Raw genomic sequence first — 22,275 nt, 5'->3', positions numbered from 1 at the left:
CAGGGTTTCTCTGTGTAGCTTTGCGCCTTTCCTGAGACTCGCTTTGTAGACCAGGCTGGCCTCGAACTCACAGAGATCTGCCTGCCTCTGCCTCCCAAGTGCTGGGATTAAAGGTGTGCGCCACCATCCAGGAAAGGTGCAAAGCTACACAGAGAAACCCTGTCTTGAAACCCGCCCCCGCCCAAAAAAAAAACAAGGAAAGAAATGTCTATAGTAGGGTAGACATCAAAGATTTTTGTTTAATTGTAAAAAGTTTGTATACTTTATTTTTCTATATTGTACATGTAAACATGCACATGTATCTAGATGTATATAAAATATATGTATGTAGTGTATGTATCTTACTTAAATTATATTAAATGTATTATATATATAAGTACTTGATAAGAATCCAACAGTTGTAACTTAACTAAAGGCAGGACATAGGTCCCTGCAAATGAGGATGCTCTGACCCCTGAGCAACTGAATCTATGATTCCAATTACTAAAATCCTACTAGAAATCAGAACACAATGATCTGCTCGGCCCAAACCAAAATTACAACATCTTGTTTTAGTAATTTTTCTTATGTTTAGAAGTAAATAAAATAATTTAATTGAATAAGGGTGTAGAGCATTATAGAAATTGTAACAAATCTGGCAATAACTGGACAAATGAAAGCTTAAAGGAAAGGCTTATGGTTTTTCAAGATAAATCCAAGCCATAAAACATTATAAATAATTGTATAATTGCGGGAGAAAATGTGTCCTCATTACCTGAGTAAAAATGTGTTCATCTAATTTGAAATGTTGTGGCATATATGTTTCAAGTTAAAAAGCTATGTAGAATTCCAGTAATTTCTTATAACCTGCTTTTATTGTCCTATCTCTACCATCATTAGACACAACTAAAGGTCAACTGATTAGAATTTACCCCCTCCCTTTGTTTCACTACCTAAATAAGTAGCTCATTGCCTTTTGAAGGACTCCAATCAATAAGGTAATTGAAAAGCTCCTGGCTAGAAGGCATTTCGGTTCCAGGGATGTTATGTCTGGAAGATGACCACAGCTTTCCATGACACTGAAGTCAAAGGTTAAATGAACATTTAGGGTTTTCACTGATCTGTGAACAAGTCTGTGGTCTTCTTTAACTACATGTTATAAATCCTTAATAAAACATTCAGATAAGACCACGGAGTGGCATTTATTGTCAACATAAGGTATAAAATATATTTTATTTCTATAGGCTTTTTAAATGCTATTGGCTCTTCTCATAGAGTAGTCATTACATTTTTTTTTTAATTTTGAGGAAAAAAGTTGGAGAATCAGAGAAAAAATGAACTTTGTGTAAATTAATGACATTTTTAAAGATATAAATATAATATATATTTTTAAAAGAATATATTTAATAATCTGGTCCAAATATCTTATTTACCAAAAATATGTGTGTAGACATTTACTCTGGTACAAAACATGAGAACTTTAAAAATCATTATCTTTTATTCTGCTAAAGAAATATGGGGGCCCAGAGAATCAACGTTCTTGCCAACTAGGGAAGCCTTGCTCATCATAGTTACCCTTGAATTGGGCTTCTCCTTCAGTTTAATAGCAGCAAATTCTCTGCAGCACCAGCAGGTATGCAGCCCATAGCCTCAACATCTCCCTAGACAGTGTCTGTCTGTGCTACCCAGACATACACCATTCCTGACACAGTGCTAAACTGAGCCTTGCCATAGACAGATATTACAGGATGTTATCTTTCTATTCATCTTAAATGGGCTTTTAATCGTCATGTGAATCTGGAATATAGGCAAGGACAGTGACTTTCACCAGTAAAAAAGTAAGAAAATCTGAGAGCATGTAGATCGAAGACCCTGTATCTCAGAAACTATGCTTAAGAAGAAAAAAGACCAAAAAGAAAGTTAAAACTCACAAAAATACAACAAAAATGAATAATTCTTAATTTAAGACCTCAAAAACAGTGGAAAAAATTCATGCTCACAGATCACACATTATCTAAATCCCCCAAGCTGTCAAGTGCAATAAATAAACTACTGATGAAAAAAAATCAGACCCTTTTCAACTGTTACTAGAAATTAAAATTCAAAGTACATATGTGCAAGTAAAAAAAAAATAATTTTAGCATTCATCACTACTTCAGAATGTACTTAATTAATTTAACTTAGTGAATATATAATTAAAGTTGGAAGAATGTCATAATGTGATTAGCTAACTAAAATCTCATTTCTGTTTCAGTGATGATATTTAAAGATGATATTTCCTACTCCTCTAGTCAAATAAAAGTATTAATATCCATTAGAAGCAGTCATGCCAGGAAAACACTCACTGAAAACATACAGATTACATTTGTAAACACAATGATTCATATCATTTGTTTAAAATAATGCACAACTGTAAATTTAATGATCTAAATAGCTGTCTTTGAGGTTCTATTTTGCAGGGGATGGGTGGTCTGAAATCAGAGAGAATTAGAAACTATTAACACATATTTCTTTCCTTATGCAAATGCAATATATTTACTTAGGCAAAGGCATTATATAGGCATTGATGCAAATAATTCAACCAATCAAAAATCTCCCCAAACCTGATGTGTGTATGGAAATAAAATTTATTATTTTCGTGAAAGAACTCAAGTGATGAAATCTCACCGTCGGTAACCTCCAACTGCGCTTTAGCTAAGATGCTTCCTGCCACTGTTAAGGCCTGGCAGATGTAGTACCCCGCATCTGAACGCTGGATGTTGGTGATGGTCAGGTCCCCAGAGGGAGACACTGAACACCGGCTAGTGGGTTGCTGAGGTTGGTTTGGAAAAAGTAGGTTCTGTGGGGGAAAAATAATAACACAGTCTCCTCAGTGTTTTTCCATCCACAGGGAAAATCGCATTAACAACAACTATAACCACTATGGGAATATGGTTGGAAAAATAAAACCTATAGATTTAAAAACACATGGTATTGAAATGATTATATGCATCACAGTGGGTTTGACTGGGAAATATTTTCCTAGTCATAGTCTGTGAGCTACAAAGTCAGCATGTTCTAGCTGGAAGAACAATTGTCTGTACTTCTTAAAATTCAGCACTTTTTACATTTAAATTTGGATTTGGACATAATTCTTACAGTTTTATAGTTCCACAGTATCATATTTTAACACAAAGATCTTCAAGATATTGACCAAATCGGGGTCACGAACATAACTATATATATCAACCATTTACTCCCTAATGTTGACTAGTTATATATTTCAGCTTTGAAATTTAGCTACCATTTCTTTAAAATAAACAGGTAAAATACTACTCCTGTGACCGGGCCCCCAGGCACTGTAAGGACATTGACTGTAATGGTAAGTAGAGAGGTAGCTTAAGCTAGACAGTGACAAGCAAAGCCAAATGTCATTGGTGTTGACCAACTTGAATATTTCAGGACACATCCCAAACAGTGTATAATACAGACTGATCAAGGCTAACTTCATTTTTTTATTATAAGTTTTCTGTGTAAGCCATAGCAGCTTCAAAAGAGCTATGAAAAATAATACAACTTAAGCAAGGTTAAGTAAGTCGTTTAAAATAATAGAAGCTATAGCATGACTCTGAAAGTACACATGAACCTCTAAGACCTTCACAGTATTACTTTCTTTTAAAAACAGTTTACTACGCTCTCCATTAAAGCCTGTCACACACCTCAGACAACCCAAACACAAGTCCTTAAGGTTCTTCTATGAGAACAGGATCATTAATTTGGATGACCTATGATGTTTTACTGTTGTTCAATTAAGAAAAACATGTGGATACAATAAATCATACTGAGGTATGTTACTAGTTGCATTATAAATAAGGACATATCAATTTTTATGTTGTATTTACTTACAAAAAAGAACATTCGAACGCTCTGGGATCTGTTTTGCAATATAGTAATTAATTTTCCAGGTTTGTAATTAAACAATTTCAATAAGTTGAAATCAGGAGGTAATAACATTCAATTAAAGGCACAAGACACATTTTCACCTTAAAATATTTTTACCCTTGAAGTAATGCCAGTGGAAGAGGATAAAATAGGGTATTAACACTTTTCAATTACGCTAAATGACTTTAATCCAGCAAATGATGTCCTACTTTAATTAGAAGCTCTTCTCTTTATTGCAACATGATGGATGTCCACTTTATTAGATTCAAGTGTGACACTATAAGCCCACTTTACATAAACATTACCATGCTATTAAATGCTGTCTAAAAGGAGCAATGTTTGCTAGCATGTCAGCAATATAATTTCAAAATGCTACTGCCCTCTTCCCAAAGTTATATTACTACACAACACTAGGCATTTTCATACACTTGAAAGATAATTTGAGAATAAACCAAATCTCCTGTGGAATCCAAATATATTATACATATAAAACACATACCAGAGAGGGCCTAAAATTTTACGGCAATTGAAAATGATCCAATGTGCACTTTCCAACAATTAGCCATTAGACTACTAATTTACATTGCACTAATCCATCAGATGGGCTAATTGTCCCCAGGATCTCTTCCTCTTCAGTGTAATATCATTCCACCTTCTAAATGATTCATTGACATGAAAAGTGGCATTTGATTGAGTTTAATCCATCATCTATATTCCCAGGTTGTATGACATAGGCAAAAGAAATGGATTACAAACCAAGCCCAGGAGCTCTGCAGAGCCCTGGAAATGTTTGAGCATCCTATTAATACTTATTGGCATTATCAGCATATATTGAGGAATATGGACCATTAAGTCTAGGCTCTTGGCTCTTTCTACGGACAGATAGAGACAGATCACCATAAAAGTTGGATACTAGAAGGAGGAAAATGGAACTATTTTGATATATCTCAATTCATTGAACAGAAATTTATGGTTTGTTCAAATATTTCACTGTTATTATTAATCTCTTATTCTCTCTTTCTTCACTCCCATGGAAGGGATATTGGTAGAAGAAATAAAATTATATCTAATACTATAAGCAAATCAATATACCTAAAAAGAAATTTATGTAACATTATTAACAATCTCTGGAACAACATTTTACTTTGTCAAACAATATAGGAGGAATACTGAAATTCTCTCAATAATTACTTTTCAAAACCATTGATGATTGTGTTAAATACTCTCTGTTCATGGACCAGACTACCAGTGTATATTCTGACTCATCCTGGAGCTATATTATAGAATATATATATATATATATATATATATATATATATATATATATATATATATATATAATGTATGTGTGTAAAATTATCTTAACATAGTTATCTTTAATCAATAAAAAGATGTTTTCTTATACTATGCTTTATAATTCAATCTGAAATAAACTTTTTTATTTCTGAATAACTGAAATAAAATAAAATATAAATATAAATATAAAAAACAAACTGAAATGAACTCCTAGGAGAAATTCACCTCTTGTGGCTTTCAGAAAGCATGTCAATATCAACTGTTGACATTTAGATATCTTCCATTACCTATCCACCCCCCGAATTTCTTTTAGAAGTTGGAGTAGCAAGAGAACATGCTGAGGAAAAGCACTCAATGCTTCTTTTTGAGAAGTGCGTGCCTTGTTATTTGTAGAGCCTTCAGAATGAACACATAGCTCATTTCACGAGGAATGTGCAGACATGTTGTTAGTTAAGTTTCCTAATTTCCCATATACTTCAAGATGGAAATTCGTATTGCCTCAACCTAGAAGCGAAGCACTTGTCAACATTTGATCCAAGGTTTACTTGAGAAAATTAATGTGTCCAGTTGAGTTTTCAGAAACACCTTGAGAGATGTTTCTGCCCAGAAGGATCACAGCCAAAACAAGATAGTTGTTTCCTGTATAAAATGTCCTGTTTCCTGTCCAATCTTATTATGAAGAAATCCAGAAGGGGAAAAGGGAAGAAAAGAGTTCCTCCACCTTTAAATGGAAGTGTGCATAAGTTTATGACCTTTTTATACTGCCCAAGACAGGGGGGCTTGAAATTGTATTCTGTGACCACTAATATAGAATTTTCAAAAAGCCATTTCATTTCTTATGTGCCAAGGATGATGCTGGGCACTTTAGAAGAGAGACTTCATTTAATCATACCATGCAACCAAATGCAAGAAAGCAACATGACCTTTGCCATCAGAAATCTTAAATACCAGCGTAGGTTGGGGTTCAAACTATTTTATTTCTACTTTATGTTAGATACAGGGTTTTAAAAATAACACTGGCAAATAAAGAGTGCTGTGTTGGAACACTTGACATCCAGTTATTTTAGAATCATTTCTTTCTCAGAAATAACATACAGTGAGCACTGATAGCAGGGGAGATGAGGCATGCTCTGAGGGTCACTGAGAAGCCAGGTTCAGAGCTGTCAGAAAAGCAGTTATGCCCCTACTCACCTGGCTGCCTTCTTTCTGCCAAAAAACAGCTGGCTGTGGGTTTCCTTTAGTTTCACAGGGGAATGTCACTGTCCGGCCCTGAGCAACAATCTGATCTCTTGGCCTAACCACAAACTGTGGAGGAGCTAGAATTTGAAAGGAGAGAAAGTGTAAATATCAACCTTCGACAACAATGAAAAAGATATCAAAGAGAAAATCTGGTCCTGGGTGGGAAGTTCAGAGGTGGAGCAAGGCTCCATGTCTTTACTTACTTTAATGGATTTCTCACAACATAAAGGAAAAGAAAGAACACACTCTCAAACGTGAGAAAAGAAGTGAAGTTATTAGCAGACATACTTTAAATACTGTGCATCAATATCCTATGTCTTAAATGCTTGCTTAGGAAAATAGCTTCTTCATATTCTAACATTCTCAAGATAAAATGTAACTTCACATTTAGATCTGCATTTTGAATAGGTCAAGATGAAACAGGGTCAGTATCTTAAGCAACTATTTCCTTCCTCAAAAGTCAATGCATCAGCACACACAAATTTATCTATAATGTTTTTAGGATATTGTACGAGACACTGAAATAACTAGAAGGTACACAATGTGATCCTGATTTTCATCAAGCATTTTAACAATCAAGTCTTGTAACATTAAAAGCATTGAAATACTCGAGAGATGGGGATTACATACGAAGTTAACTACTAATATGAATACACGCTTCACTGTTTGTCCACTCTGATTAACTTCAGTTCAGTAAACAGTGGTCAGGCAATTGGTATGTTCTCCTACTGGGCACTATAAAGTTAGAAATGAAAGGCACAAGAAGCTCATGGCCTTGTGAAAAAAAACAATAAATATAGTAATGATGATACAAACAAAACACACCTAACAATGATGAAGAATGTGGTGAGTACAGAAGGGGGCTTCTCAGAGCACCATAGAAGAACACTTCAATCACACTGAATATGACAAATATGCATACTGCATATAGCAAACCTAAGAGTGGAGTCTCCTGTAGTAGTAGGGCAGTTTCGAATGGGAAATGAACATTGTAAGAATTTTGAGCGAAGAGCAGCATTTGAACAGTGGAATGATGAACACTTTCCAAGTCAAGTGCTCACTGAAGGAGGTTGAAGCAAAATCAGATCTACCCCAACAATGTGTAGTAGGGGAAGAAAGAAAGGTTAAAATTATTAACATAGTGTAGAAATGAAGGAGCATGAAATGCTGCCAACTTTACTGTGGATATTTCTAATCTGCATGACAGCTGCAAAGTAAACTCTCCAGAAGCTTCAACATTTGTATGAAGATGGTAATGTTGGCATGGGGGAACATTTATTCAGTAGAATAATGCATATGGTAAGAGGCTAGTAGAATGGTATAGGTAAAGATAGATAATAATCCAAAGAATGAGTGACTCCATTAGAAAAGAAAGGGATGGGAATAAAAATCCTAATGCTGCTCAGAATTAAAAGGGGTCTAATGACAGGAAACTGAGTAGCAGTAGAGAATATCCAGACATCTCCACAAGGGCATCTTCACACCATGCACTTTCAGGGAAAATATTGTCCTTATCCAAGGACTTATAGAATAACTACTTTAAATAGTTCTTTAGGTTAGAAACTTAAAACCAATAAAACAGTTTTAAACCAGCTTTAATTTGTAGAATCTGGTACATACAGAAAAAAAAATCCTAAAAACTGAAGTCTGGAGAGTTATAACAAAATGAAACGTCTAATAAGCACAAAATCCAAAGGGGTATTAGAACATGATAGCCCCACATAAACATACAGCCTAGTATATACCTAACACAAATTCTACCACTGTATAAACAGCATCATTTCCTCAAAGGGGAAAAAAAACAATGATATTTGTTTGGGCTTAAATTTTTGTATTCTATTATAGTTCCTCTCTATTCAACCCATCTAACACATAGTTTGGAGACTGAAGGAAATAAATTTCCTAATTTAGATACCTCTTTATAATTATAGAAAGTGGAAGACTCATTCCCACAGCATGGAGAAATTAGATCTATGCATCTATTTGAGTAGTATGGTTGATGATGCCTTCTAGTTTTCTGGAGATTACCTGATTCTTAAAATTTCTTGTAATTTCTACACAATTATACTGAATTGGCAGATGCTTTGAAAAGGAAAAATAGCATAAATCAATATTACATAATTATGGCAGGAAAACATTAAAAACACAGCAGTGCCCACTTTTATTTTTTGATTTTCGTTTTTGTGCTTTTGAGAAAGGTTTTCTCTCTGTAGCTTCAGCTGTCCTAGAACTCATTTTGTAGACCAGACTGGGCTCGAACTCAGAGATCCACCTGCCTCTGCCTCCCAAGTGCTGGGATTAAAGGTGTGTGTTACCACACCTGGCTACAGAAGTGTCTAGTTTTTGGTAGATATGAAATTACAAGATGTTTTCTGTGAAAAAAAAACATTGTTCTGGATTTTCTATGTTTTGCAATTTTCTATAATAAATATATATTTTAAGAAATATGTAATAATCAGTCTACACATATTTGCCTCTGTCAGCCCAAGAAGGAAAAAAATAGTCCAACAAGCATATTACCTTCATGAGAAGTGTAATGTAATTTAGCCTGCACATTCTCCTCAAACTTTAAAAACTCATTTCAATCAAAATCAGTAACTTAACACTCAAACAAAAGCCACATATTTAGCACATTGGGTCATGTGACTTGATAGTGTGAGAAAGACTAAATACTAGAAGATAAATCCTAGAAGCTTGCAGGTGTGGGAGCTCTAACTAGTACTGCTTTATTTAGTTTTTAAATTAAAGTAACCAATACAACATATAATAGTATTATCAAATAAGAATATGTAAAAGCATATTCTATTGCATAATTTACTTATTTTAATAAAATTACTATATGTACTTGAGGTATTTTTATAAATTTCACTTCCCAAATTTTTAAAAATCTTTCTTTTTTCAAGACAGGGTTTTCCTGTGTAAGAGTTCTGGCTGTCCTAGAACTCGATTTTTAGACCAAGCTGGTCTCAAATTCACAGAGATCTACCTGCCTTTGCCTCCCAGGTGCTGGGAGTAAAGGCATATATGCCACCACCACACAACTTAAAACTCTTTTTAAAGATGTATTTTATTTCATTTTTGTGTATATGCATATGCTGCTTAAGTTTTTGTGAATATGTATTCATATATCCATGGAAGGTGCGGGCCAGAGAGGGTATCAGGTCCTTTCCAACTAGAGGTACAGATAATTTTAAGCCACCAGATGTGGGTGCAGGGGACAAATTGGGTTCTTTTGTTTGTTTGCTTGTTTGTTTGATGAATGATTTTCTAAAATATTTTTAACTCTATATCCTACAACTTGGTCACAGCCTCTTAAACTTAATTTCCCAAATAAGGGCAAGCAAATGACCATACCATACATTTACTTTCTGAAAACATATGAGCTACATTTTTATTCATTCTACCTCTTTGACTGGCTACAAATTATAAGATATCCTGCTTAGTACACAGGATGGGAAGTAAATTATAAAATGGCCCTTGGACAATGGCCTTGACACTAAGTAAACATACAAATAAACATTGCAGACTATGATTCATGAAGCAGTTGTTGTTTAGCTTTGCCTTGTTTTTTGTTTTGTTTTGTTTTGTTTTATGCTGTACTTAGGAGGTGGAGGCACATTGATCTCTGTGAGTTTGAGAACAGCCTGGTCTATATGAAGAGTTCCAGGACAGTCAAGGTGACATAGTGAGACTCTGTCTAAAAACCAAAAACGCAGACGATACTTGGAGAAAAGATCAGAGAAGAACCAAAGGAGAATATGTAAGGAGGAAAGAAGAGTCGTGCCACAGGCGATCCTGTGAGCTATGTTCCAGGCCTGATGGGCAGCAGTGAGGTCACTGGGCATGGAGCGAATCATCATTGCAGGCAGGGAACTGTGGAATTACAATTTTTGGAGGAGACAGGGCTTTAAGAGTCAAAAGGACCCAGCAGACTGATTTGAATACAGATAGGACTAGATTCTTTATGCTAAAGGAGTTTAACATTTTGCCCTGAAAAAAAGACCTACTCAAAAATATTTTTACAAGGAATAAATCGGATTTGCCTTTCAGAATGACTGTTCTGGAAGCAATATGAATGATAATTGGTGACACTGATTGGAAAAGCAGAGAGAGACAAAGGGTTAGAAAACCGGAGAAAGTGGGGACAGAACATCTAGGTGGGAATTGCACTGTATGGAGGCACCTAAGGAGAACACGCTATCACTTAAACAGAAATATCCTCCCGCACTAGAGCACAATAGTTATTCCTGATGCTGTGATCTAAAAAGAACTGGAAATGATAATTTCCTGAACTTTTATTCTAACTCTATAAAAGATGAATACCAAGTGATTTATTGGTACTATTTATAAAACATGCTTTGCATGAGATATTTACTCACGATGCATTTTTCCTTCTCAGTCACAATGTAAGTATGCTACGTTTCTAAAGATTCGAATCACTTCTTGTTGCTAGAATTCGATTCATTGCTTTCAGTAGATATGCCATTGTCTTAATGGATCTGTCATTGTCTTAGCATTATCTTATCTTATAAAGTGTTAAAGCATTCAACACAGCAAGATTCAAGGAATTCTTGAGTCTTTGAAAATATCTGACCTACTGTCACCTGAAGTCTGGACAACAGGGAAAATGAGAACAATCACTTTTTCTTTGGTAGACTTCCTGCCAAAGATCTATATTGCAATCTCTGTGAGGGAAGATTGGTTGCAGAAATTTATTTGGGGGATGGGGGGCGCTAAAATGAAAAACGACATCAATAATTCTTCTGGTAACACTACAGTATCAGTATTTCTGCCAGGTGGTATTGAAAATGGTTTGAAAAAAGTGCTTGGGTGATGGTACCAATGGGAGGGAGCAGCCAGAGGAGGCATTCCATCAACAGAGCACAATAGCACAAAGTGTGCTGTATATGAAATGGATTCCTGAGAGGGCTCTCATTAAATATAGGAAACAGAATTAGGCTCTCAAGATGGCCATTCAAAACCTACATTTAAACCCAAAGCAAATTAGAAAAATTGAGTTGTAAACTCCAGAAGAATTGGCTCATTAGAGAAATGGCAATTCTTCTATATGTCTCTAAGACAAAAACTATAAACTACATATTTGTAATCTCTAAAACCTGGAAACATTTGACAAATCACTTGCAATTATGATGTACTAATCTACTTGCTCAAACTACCAGGTGATTATATCTTACTGAGATGTCTGTAAGAGGAGCTATAAGGAAGCCCAGTTCAACAATTCAGTGTTTAATCAGAACATGTTAAAAAAAAATAGCTCTCTAAGAAAAGTACATTGTATGAATCCCAGAGAAGCACACTCTCATATCAAAAGGTCAATTAAAATTGCAGGTCTGGGATAGTTCAGTTGAAACTGTGTTTTGAGAATTTAAATAAAACGCACAGTAAATTAGATTTGATTTCTGCTAATTTATGCTTCAATACTGCAGTCAGCCCAAGCTGGCTTCAATCAAAGTCATGGTACAGCACTCTTATGCTAATGCCTGCTGGTGAGCCAGAGTGGGTGGAATGGAAATCAGAAGCTGAACATGAGTAGGAAGCATAGGCCATGCTCGAGGTGGGCTTCGAGACGAGGGGAGGGGGACCTTAAAGGTTAATCACATCATGTTCAAGTTGTTTCTACAGGAAAATATGACTTTCTATGGCAACCATTAACATGGAGATAGTCACACAGCGGTTAGGTACATTTTAGATGGGAAATGCAGTGGTTACAATCACACTCAGCTACTCTTTCTTTTATTATAATTTTGTACCTGAATGAATCAACTTTGGATTCTGAAATAAACACTTTGAACTTACTAACTCAAGTGGAAAGCACTTTTTTGTGATTTAATATATTTTGCTTATTAAATGTGTATATATTCTGTAAGGATATTTTAAAAGCAATCTCCTCCATCAGTTGCTTGAGTTACAAATTTGTGTGGACACAACTTCCTTAACACAATGGCAAAATTAACAATAATTGAGTATTAACCAATTGACAAGGATGAAGTTAAACTATCCACAGGCATTAGTTTATTTAAAATGCAAAATTTTGCATGTCTCCACTACTATTTTTATATAAATAGTTGAACCTTTTGAAGAATGCATCAATTAGTATGTAAAAATGTTATACTAGGGAATAAATTTGATATTTGGTTTATTTCAATGTCCTATTAAATGGACCAATTAGATATTAAACTCCTAATTTAAATTGATTCACATCAGATAATGACACAATTAAACATATAATTTTTCATGCTTGTAATCAACCAAAACACTAAGAATTTAAGGTTATAATTTCTATTATGGTATAATATGTGAAAGATTACACAATGCTTTCATTGAATAATTGTTATTACTAATGTAGCATAAAACCATAATCTTATTCTTATGAATTACCAGCTAATATAACCCTCCTTAGGTATACTTCCCACAATTCTCTGTTGATACAACCATTCAAGGCTTTTTAATCTGTAGCAATGAAGTCTTACAGTGTTTATTTCTGCAATGTGTGCAAATTATTCTCTTCCATGTAGCATTGTGGCTTCTGTAAGGCAGTTGAGGGTTGTATCACTCTGCCCTTCATATCTGTCAACTAGCTGTAGAAATTCAAAATGCTTGTACTCCTTGTCACTTGCATGGTTATGTACCTGTTCTTGTGTTCACCAGGCCCTGGTGTCCATTATCCTAATCTTGTTGACATGGGTGAACCTGAACTTTCTTTGACCATGCACTTGCTATGCCATCTCAGTATAAGGAACATACTTTGACTCAATGCGTGATGTTTCTTTATTTTCCCCCTATGTATGTGTTTTGTCTCCTGAAATAAGTTGTAACTTCTCTGCATTGAAATGTTGTCCTTTTTTTGCTCTAGGACATTTTCACGTTGTGAATTCTAAATGAATGCCTAGAAGGTTTTTTAAATGACTATAAAGAAAATATTCAACATTTTCCCACCTCATTATATTTTAAGCTTCTGATACATTCTTCCCACTGACTGTAATAGTTTGGGGAAGGAAAGTCAAACAGAAAATGTACTTTGAAAAAAGAACAATATCCTGGGCCATTCTGAAATTCCTACACAGAATGCAGTAGAGAGTGCTCTACACCAAAGTAACAAGACCACAACACTAGTGATCTCAGAGAAACCAAAACACAGGAACAAAGATAGACATTTTGTAGCACAGAAGCCTGGTATTTCCTGAATATCAGTTAAGTTTAGCCAACCAACGAAAACAGTGAGAACTGACTTTGGTACAGTAGGACAGATGCCAGCAGCAAGACATGGATGCTCATTTAAATGATAAATGAATTCTAATTCATAAATGATTAGTTCTTCAGCTCATTTAATTGTATTTTTTCTACTGTTTGACATTTTACTTGATTTCAAAATAAGTTGTTAGTACTGGAATTGAATACATAATGTCTTAAAATATATTTGACTTTTAAGCACATCAAGACATAATTTATCTACAAAGATGAAATTTATTTGTAAGGGAAAACACAAATCAATGATACAGGATGCATTATAATGACTTTTGTAAACCCTGTGTAACTATTTTTTTTCATTTTTATCATTTCCAAGGAATTATAAATTATCAAATTGCTAAATTATATAACTTAAGTATTAATTTTTTTTGTGTCCACAGAAATTATTCTTCCAGAGGAGATATATGGTTTATTTCCAAGCCTGTAACTCTGTTAATATTTAAAACTTCTTATTCCATGTAAAATATTCATATCATTACCTTTCTTTCAACAAATATCAATTATCTCTATCTGCTTTTTCAATGTTAAAATATTTTTTTAAAAAGGAAAGTACTAAATGGATCACTGTTCTCATAAATGTGAAGTATATGAAATAGTCAAGGGAATAGGACAGTTATGGTTAATCAATGCCCATAGACTCTACATCTATTTACATTTTATATTCTACTATTTTTGACTAGAGATCTTACATACATATACAACTGCACCAATCATTGTATGACTAAAGTATTGTTGCCAAGAAGTATCTCTCTATAGAGTTTTGAATCACCTTTATATAATGCATTGATTACAAGAAGACTAATTTTGGAGGTGTGTGTAATACTTGAGATCCTCCCTAATTACTGTCTATAACTTCAAATCTTATGACTAGTAACAGGAAATAAAGTTGGCCAGTGATTTTTTTTTTAATCAAGTATGACCATAAAATAAGAAAGGTAATTTCTAAATTGCTACAGAGAGCAAGAGTGGATGCGATTCTGGGAAGAGCGAAAGGAGGGAGGGGTTGACCTGGAAAAAGGAAAGGTGAAGGCAATCCTCACACAGTGAGCAACACCCACTGTCAATACACCCATCCATAGCCACACCTGCTTTCTTTGTTGCTAATGGCAGTTTATTTCATTCTCCCCTTTTTGTGGTTTTTGATAAACTGAAGGATTATGTGAGTAGAGTTGTGCAATTTTCTAAGTAAATGGTCTTTATTTAGGAAATTTCCATTAATTTTCTAATGTCATTAAATATTTCTACATTACGATGAATGTAATAATTAACTCAAAACCAAGACAGACATGTTTATGGAAAACTTAAAACTTTATTAGATTTCAGCTTCCTAAAGCAGATTTACTGTCAATTATAGGTAAGCAGAGGAAATCATGTAAGCAAAATAAATTATTCTGTGTTTTAATAGGCAAGTATCACAGAACTTCTGATCATATAAAAGTCACAAGTTGAAAACTCCTATGAAAAATATGCCAATATTTTTAACATACCACTTTAAATCTCATTTTTCCATGTTGTTTTGTCATATAAAAATATGTACCTTTGTTCTTTTAAAAATTATATTATTTTTTTATTCATTGGCTTTAAAATTTTTTCCACGTAATATGTTTTTATCATATTATCTCCTCATTATCTGTTTTTTTGATTAAGACAGGGGTAATAAAATAGTGAAATTTTGATTTTTAATGGTACTATTAATTTGTAAGGGAAATGATTTTATTTTTAAAACATTATTTATTTAATAAGAGCCTATCCACATTCATTGTAAGGACAAGATGTCATTTTTAAGCAAACAAAAAGAAGAATAAAGGGTGCTAGAAAGTAAACCCTAAATTGGCCTAAACTTTTATGTTAGGAAGGGTGCAGTCCTCATATGTGGAGCAGAAGGCATTGGAATATTGGGAAAGTGGAGGGGGAAAACAAAGCTTAGAGGTAATTCTTCACGTAAAAGGTAAGACAAGACATCCATTTTTACTCACTTAACCTGTCAACTTGCCAGAACTGTCACGTCAGCACTCTAGCTACACCAAGAAGGCTGCTCACATCCCATTATCTCATTTTTTTGAGAAAGATTGCACAAGATGCCAATCAGAAAAAGCAGGAGCAAAAGCAAAAAAAAAAAAAAGCAAAAAATCTTGCAACCAAGGAACAAATGTCCTGATACAGAAGGGTTGCTTAGTTAGCAGAATTTTAATATGCAATTGCAATGTTTCTTAATAACATTAATTACACGCTTAGTAAGGCACCATCCTAATTCATTAGTACTTTCTTTCTGTCGCATTTTATCTCCTACCAACAGAATGGGTGGGGGATATAAGACTGGCCTGTTACTATAAATATTGCTCGATCTTTTTATGGCACTATTTAAAGCTGCTTGCATAAATCATTACCTATATGTCCATATGTGTATATCTAGTAACTGTACCAACACTTGACATGCTCCTAGAACATGCTCAGTGTTACACTACAATTGGAGACAGCAGAAAGATGACAAAAGTACTTTCTGGTAAAGCACTAAGATTTCTATACAGTATATGAAAATCACATTAACCATAAGTTTCAGAAATAATACTGGCCAAAAGAGTCTAAAATATGCTCAGAACTATTTAATTCAAAATTTAATTCATTTTACTAGTTTATATATTTAAAGAATATAATTATGGACCAGTCCAACCTAATGTATGTAAGTTAGTTCTGTAGTAATTCAAATGCCACATGTAATATTTATGTGCAATGTGTATTATAGAATTGTTAATGTCACTATCTCCTGATAATACTGTCTGAAATTACCATTATTTCTGAAAATAAATTTTTATGCTTTTATAAGTTATACCTCAAATGGTAATATGATATATTGATCTTATAGCAGTTTGGAAATGATCACTTAAACTTTAAGAGATCTGATATAGTTCTTTGAGTACAAAATTAAAACATTGTTTTTATTCATATTATTCATATATGGAGATACTACAAAAATTTAAACTTTTGATATCTAGTGTCTATAATGGAATAAAGCTTGTTCTTCCATTTCCTGCTATCCTGTTATTGAACAGATGAAAGGAAATTAATAATATGAGAATTCTACCATAACCCCAAACCACAAATTTTAAAATATTCTGCTTACCAGTCAAGTGTAGTCAAGAATGAGAATCTATTCTGGATACCTTTATATCACAACTCTGTCCTTTTTCAAGTCTGACTTTACAGAAATATCTTTCAATATCACAAAAGGTTTTTCTTTGATTATTTGATTGTAACCTGGAGTCAAGTGTGACACCTAGCAAATAAGTTACCACTATGCAGGACACTAATTAAAATTCAGGAGGGAGACAATAACTTACTGATAGAGGGAAGCCTACTGTGATTGACTGGATAGTAAACGGTCCATATAACCTTCACTTCCTGATGCTCTTTCTATGAATATGTTATGGCACGCGATGTGTTTTCTAAAATTGTTATTAAAGTTACTAATTAGTTGACTTTAACATCATTATACTAATGAGGTGAGCCTAAATGATCATGTAAGATTTTTAAAGGACACTGCTTCTAAACAAGTAGCTGTTCCCAGCCGGTCAAATCAGAGAAGTATTATATAACATGTTTGTGGTAGTTTGAATAAGATTGGCCCCTATAGTATCTCATGTATGAATGCTTGGTTCCCTGTAAGCAAAACTCTTTGGGAAGGATTAAAAGGCATGGCTTTGTTGGATGTACGAACTGAGGGTGGATATTGTAGTTTCAAAAGCCCACATCATTCCCAGTTAGCGTTCTCTGCCTTGTGCTTGTAGATCAAAAATGCAAGCTCTCAGCTACTACTTCAGACTCATGCCAGCTACTACACTCCTCACCACAATATCCAGTCATATACTGCAATCCTCAGAAATCATGAGTCTCAAATTAAACACTTGCTTTTATGAGTCACCTTAATCATAGTATCTTATCACAACAGAAAAGTCTCTAATACAACACAGTGTGGGATGTTCTGTATGGCAAATGTGTTGCTAATTAGTCAATAAATAAAACACTGATTGGCCGTTGGCTAGGCAGGAAGTGTAGGTGGGACAAGGAGGAGAATAAAGCTGGGAAGTGGAAGGCTGAGTCAGAGATACTGCCAGCCGCCACGATGAGAAACAGCATGTGAAGATGCCAGTAAGCCATGAGCCAAGTGGCAAGGTATAGATTTATAGAAATGGATTAATTTAAGCTATAAGAACAGTTAGCAAGAAGCCTGCCACGGCCATACAGTTTGTAACCAATATAAGTCTCTGTGTTTACTTGGTCGGGTCTGAGTGGCTGTGGGACTGACAGGTGAGAGAGATTTGTCCTGACTGTGGGCCAGGCAGGAAAACTCTAGCAACAAGCGGTGCCCAACGTGGTGGCAAGAGTTTCCAACTAAAAACTGAAAAAAAAAAAGATTCTAAAACGTAGCTAAAAACCGCTTCCTAATTGTCTCTCTCAAATGAGCAGCAGCTGCCGGTTTGAGCTACTTGTGGGTTCCTAGTGTGCATGCTCCACGTGCAGTATGGCGGGAATGAGGCCTCGGCAAGTGGCACATTAAGCTGCATGGTGGATTTAGACTTTGCTAGTACAAAACAAAAAAAAGAGGTTTCTGGGCTACATGCTGCTTGGATAATAGCATAGACCCACGATAGCTCCCAGAGCTGGCGGTAAACGTACCATGCCATGTTGGGAAGCTGTGGTGGGTGGAGCCAGCAGCCACAGCTGCTGCAGTTTAAAGCAATAGATTCACAATAAGACAGATTCAGATGTATTAGTTTACAATGTGTGTAAAATATACGTAGGCTTGAAAGAGACAAAAAAGGTGATATATACAGTTATATAAACAAATACATAGTTTTAAAAAATAAAGTCTTTAAAGAGACAGTAAAATTAATATAAAAAATAAGCCATGTGAAGATGAATATTACACAGAGAATCTGGATTGTGTTGTCTTTGGGATTTTTAACTGCAGAAAAACATTTGACTGTAAAAGCTGTTGAGTTATGCCAAAATGTATATTTTAAAGGTACCTTGACTTCAAAATTTGGATATAAGGATATGTTGCTTTGGAAAAGAGTCTCTGCTTTTGTTTCCACAGAAAGCCAGAGGCTATGGATTTGTTCCAGATTAAGATATATTAGGTTTGACCAGCCAAGACCCCCTGAAAGGTCTCCGATGACACCATGCCCCAGATGATCCAACATCCAGAATGGTTTGAAGGCAACTGGCTCAGACGATACAGCCTCACGGACTACTCCATGATCCTAAAATTTTCTTTGTGTCCCCATAAGATACAGCACCCCCCTCCAGCAGGAAGTAGTAAGAGAAGCTACGCCCAAATTCCCAAATTATATGTAATTTTACTTTGTTAAGGTCAAAACCTTCCTTTTTGAAAAAAAAAAGGGGGGGGAGTGCTGTGGGATGTTCTATATGGCAAATGTGTTGCTAATTAGTCAATAAATAAAACACTGATTGGCCATTGGCTAGGCAGGAAGTGTAGGCGGGACAAGGAGGAGAATAAAGCTGGGAAGTGGAAGGCTGAGTAGGAGAGACACTGCCAGCTGCCATAATGATGCCGGTAAGCCACGAGCCACATGGCAAGGTATAGATTTATAGAAATGGATTAATTTAAGCTATAAGAACAGTTAGCAAGAAGCCTGCCACGGCCATACAGTTTGTAACCAATATAAGTCTCTGTGTTTATTTGGTCGGGTCTGAGTGGCTGTGGGACTGACAGGTGAGAGAGGTTTGTCCTGACTGTGGGCCAGGCAGGAAAACTCAAGCAACAACACAGTAAGGATCTGAGGTCTAGGCATTAAAGTATAGTGGATGGCCTCTAAAACTAGCCAGCATCTATGCCAATAAACACTTCAGAAATACACACCCCAAATTCTGAGAATACACACAAATAAGCCTGGAAGTAGGGCATCACTATTCCCCCTCAATTGTGTGTCCATTTGGAAGTTGTATTTACAAAACTTTCTCATAAGAAATGGATGTCATTCTAAATCATCAAATATGTGACAATTTTTTTGGGTAGCAACAGAACCTCACATATCTGAAGGTCATCTTGCTCATGAATGAAAATGGATAGGGGTTCTCATGTGAAAAATCCCTGTATCTCATCAGTTCTACTGCTTACGTACAGGTGCACAGGTAATAAGCACAACAAAGGATGGGTTCTGATAGAAAGATAAGAAAACTTTCTATGTAGGGATACTGAATGACCCTGACACAAATTCCATTTTTCAAAATAAGGAAGCCTTATTCTTCTTCATTTAACTAGATAGTTAAACAGTGAGAGATGAAAACAGGATCTAAGTTAATTAGAGCAGTATATCAACCAAATACCCATTTAATTAATGACAAAAGGAATATAGTAATAAATGTGAAATAATAAACTCATAACTTCCAAAACTACCTAAAGAAAAAAAACATAATTTAGAAATCTGCCCATTGTCTAAATGAGCAGCTATATATAGAGCAAATCTCCATAGAAATATGCCCACCAAAAATATAAAAAATAAGCAAATTGGCCAAATGCCACAAAGAAATAGGTGATTGAAATGTGAAGTTTAATAGGGAATGACACTATTGAGAGGTTTGGCTTTGTTGGAGTAGGCGTGGCCTTGTTGGAGGAAGCGTGTCACTGAGGAGGCAGGCTTTGAGGTCTCAAGACATGCCCTGTGTTTGAGAGCACTTCTGCCAGCCTATCGAGATGTAGAACTCTCAGCTCTAGTACCAGCTCTGCCTGTGTGCCACAATGTTGCACCATGATGATAATAGCCTAAACCTCTGAAAATGTTAGCCACCCCAATTAAATGCTTTTCCCTAAAAAAAAAAAAAAAAAAGCTATTAGACCACTAGCAAATCTTTTATTATATTGATAATGGAATCTATCTATTTCTTAAACCATAGGTTTGTTTATTTTGCTGATGACTTTATTTTAGTAAAATTTGGTTTCTTTTGTCAAAAAAAAATATGTGAAGTTTAACAAGGAAATGAGAGAAACAGAAAAAATAAAGAAGTAAAATATATTTAAATAACAAGAAATACTTCATAACCGTAACTGAAAGGGGGAAGTTGTCAGGTGACATTAAAACACATGTTAAAATGTATTATAAAACTGATGTCTTAGATAGTATTGCAGAGAAGTTGGTAAATCTGGGATGTTGAGAGAGAGAAGCCAGCATAACTAATGCATTTGAGGAAATTATAATATTAGAGAAGAAAATATTCTTAAAACAAAGCTAATAAGTCATGATCTTTAGATTCAGGGGTTTTATTGTATCTCAGAAAAGCTAGACATCAGATGATCAAGGCTGAAGTCTAATACATCAAAACCTTAGGAAGAAAGAACATGAACAATCTTGCAGTAATATATAACCTCTCAAGGGGGAAAATTTTTCTGGAAGCTTCATAATTCAGTAAGGTGCTATTCAATAAAATGGCCAAAGAATCTCTTTCCCAAATTCAAGGAATGATGAAAAAGGATTTGTATAATAAGTTTAAAAGCAATTTTTGCTCTAGTAGAGGTAATGTATATACAGCAACTTACACAAGCTGAAATCAATGCACTATGAGAAAGAACACATGATTGCATTTCAACTTTAAAAATTAGCCTAGCTAAAGATATTCCAAATATTTCACATGATGAAAACAGAATTGAAATTTTAAGATGTAACGATTTTTTATGTAATCAGTACACTGGAGAAAATATACACAGTAATAATGAATTGGAACTCTACAAAAACCAGCATCTAAATGCCTGGTACAGAAAACATAGCTCTTGCAAGCAGATGACCACCTCGGTTCATGTGAGGAATGTCTTTTCTGAGGGAGGAGTAATGCTGTGACTCAAACCACAGATCTGCTTGCAAAACACACTCAAGAAATCTTTAGGAGATATTTCAAGATGAAGTGTAAGAATTATGCATTTTCTTATTTTAAAAGTAACTGAAACAGACACCATATTAAGTTATGTACAAACATTAAATTTTAATCTTGATTTTTGGAATGTGAAGGAGTTAGGACTATTTGACATCTTATGCTCTAAGTCAGGTCTGAATTATAATTTTCCCTAAAGAAAATTTTCATTCATTGTCTCTTTTATTAAAATTTTTGCTGACTTCAAGAATAAAATTATTTAGATCATGCTATAATTATATTGTATGCCAATGAATAAACAGAACTAGCTAATGTGTGGATATAAATATGCCCATAAAGATTTGTTTAAAATAATGGCTCTTTCTTTCTTCAGAAAAATATAATTTATATATATATATATATATATATATATATATACATATATAATTTTTTTAGTTCTTCAGGTGTGTATAGTGCCCATGGAGGTCAGAAATGGATGTGGATCCCCATAAACTGGAGTTACAGATGGTTGTGAACTGCCATGTGGGTGCTGCAAGTGCTCTTAACCACTGAGACATTTCTATAGCACTGTTTCTTTAAAAATAAATCATTTAATATTGCTTTTGCAATAACATGTCATTCTGAAGTACTTATAAATACTTGCACTGGCACAGTCTATCAAAATGTAACAAACATTTTTGTGATTAA

At 34.6% G+C, this 22,275-nt stretch overlaps 1 protein-coding gene across 1 annotated transcript in view; it reads right to left on the bottom strand.

Annotated features, from left to right (window-relative positions):
• Robo2 (roundabout guidance receptor 2) overlaps positions 1–22,275 on the bottom strand; it is a 532,650-nt gene that overhangs the window by 87,044 nt on the left and 423,331 nt on the right. Inside the window, exons 8-9 of the mRNA XM_059277713.1 lie at positions 6,388–6,512; positions 2,647–2,818 (exon numbers count right to left, since the gene is read on the bottom strand). Coding sequence (XP_059133696.1) covers positions 2,647–2,818; positions 6,388–6,512 — 297 coding nt within the window. The remainder of the gene's footprint in view (positions 1–2,646; positions 2,819–6,387; positions 6,513–22,275) is intronic.

This window comes from Peromyscus eremicus, chromosome 12, assembly GCF_949786415.1.
Source record: "Peromyscus eremicus chromosome 12, PerEre_H2_v1, whole genome shotgun sequence".
Taxonomy (NCBI): Eukaryota; Metazoa; Chordata; class Mammalia; order Rodentia; family Cricetidae; genus Peromyscus; species Peromyscus eremicus.
Note: the sequence above shows the minus strand (reverse complement) of the source record. Positions and strands in the feature narration are given on the sequence as shown.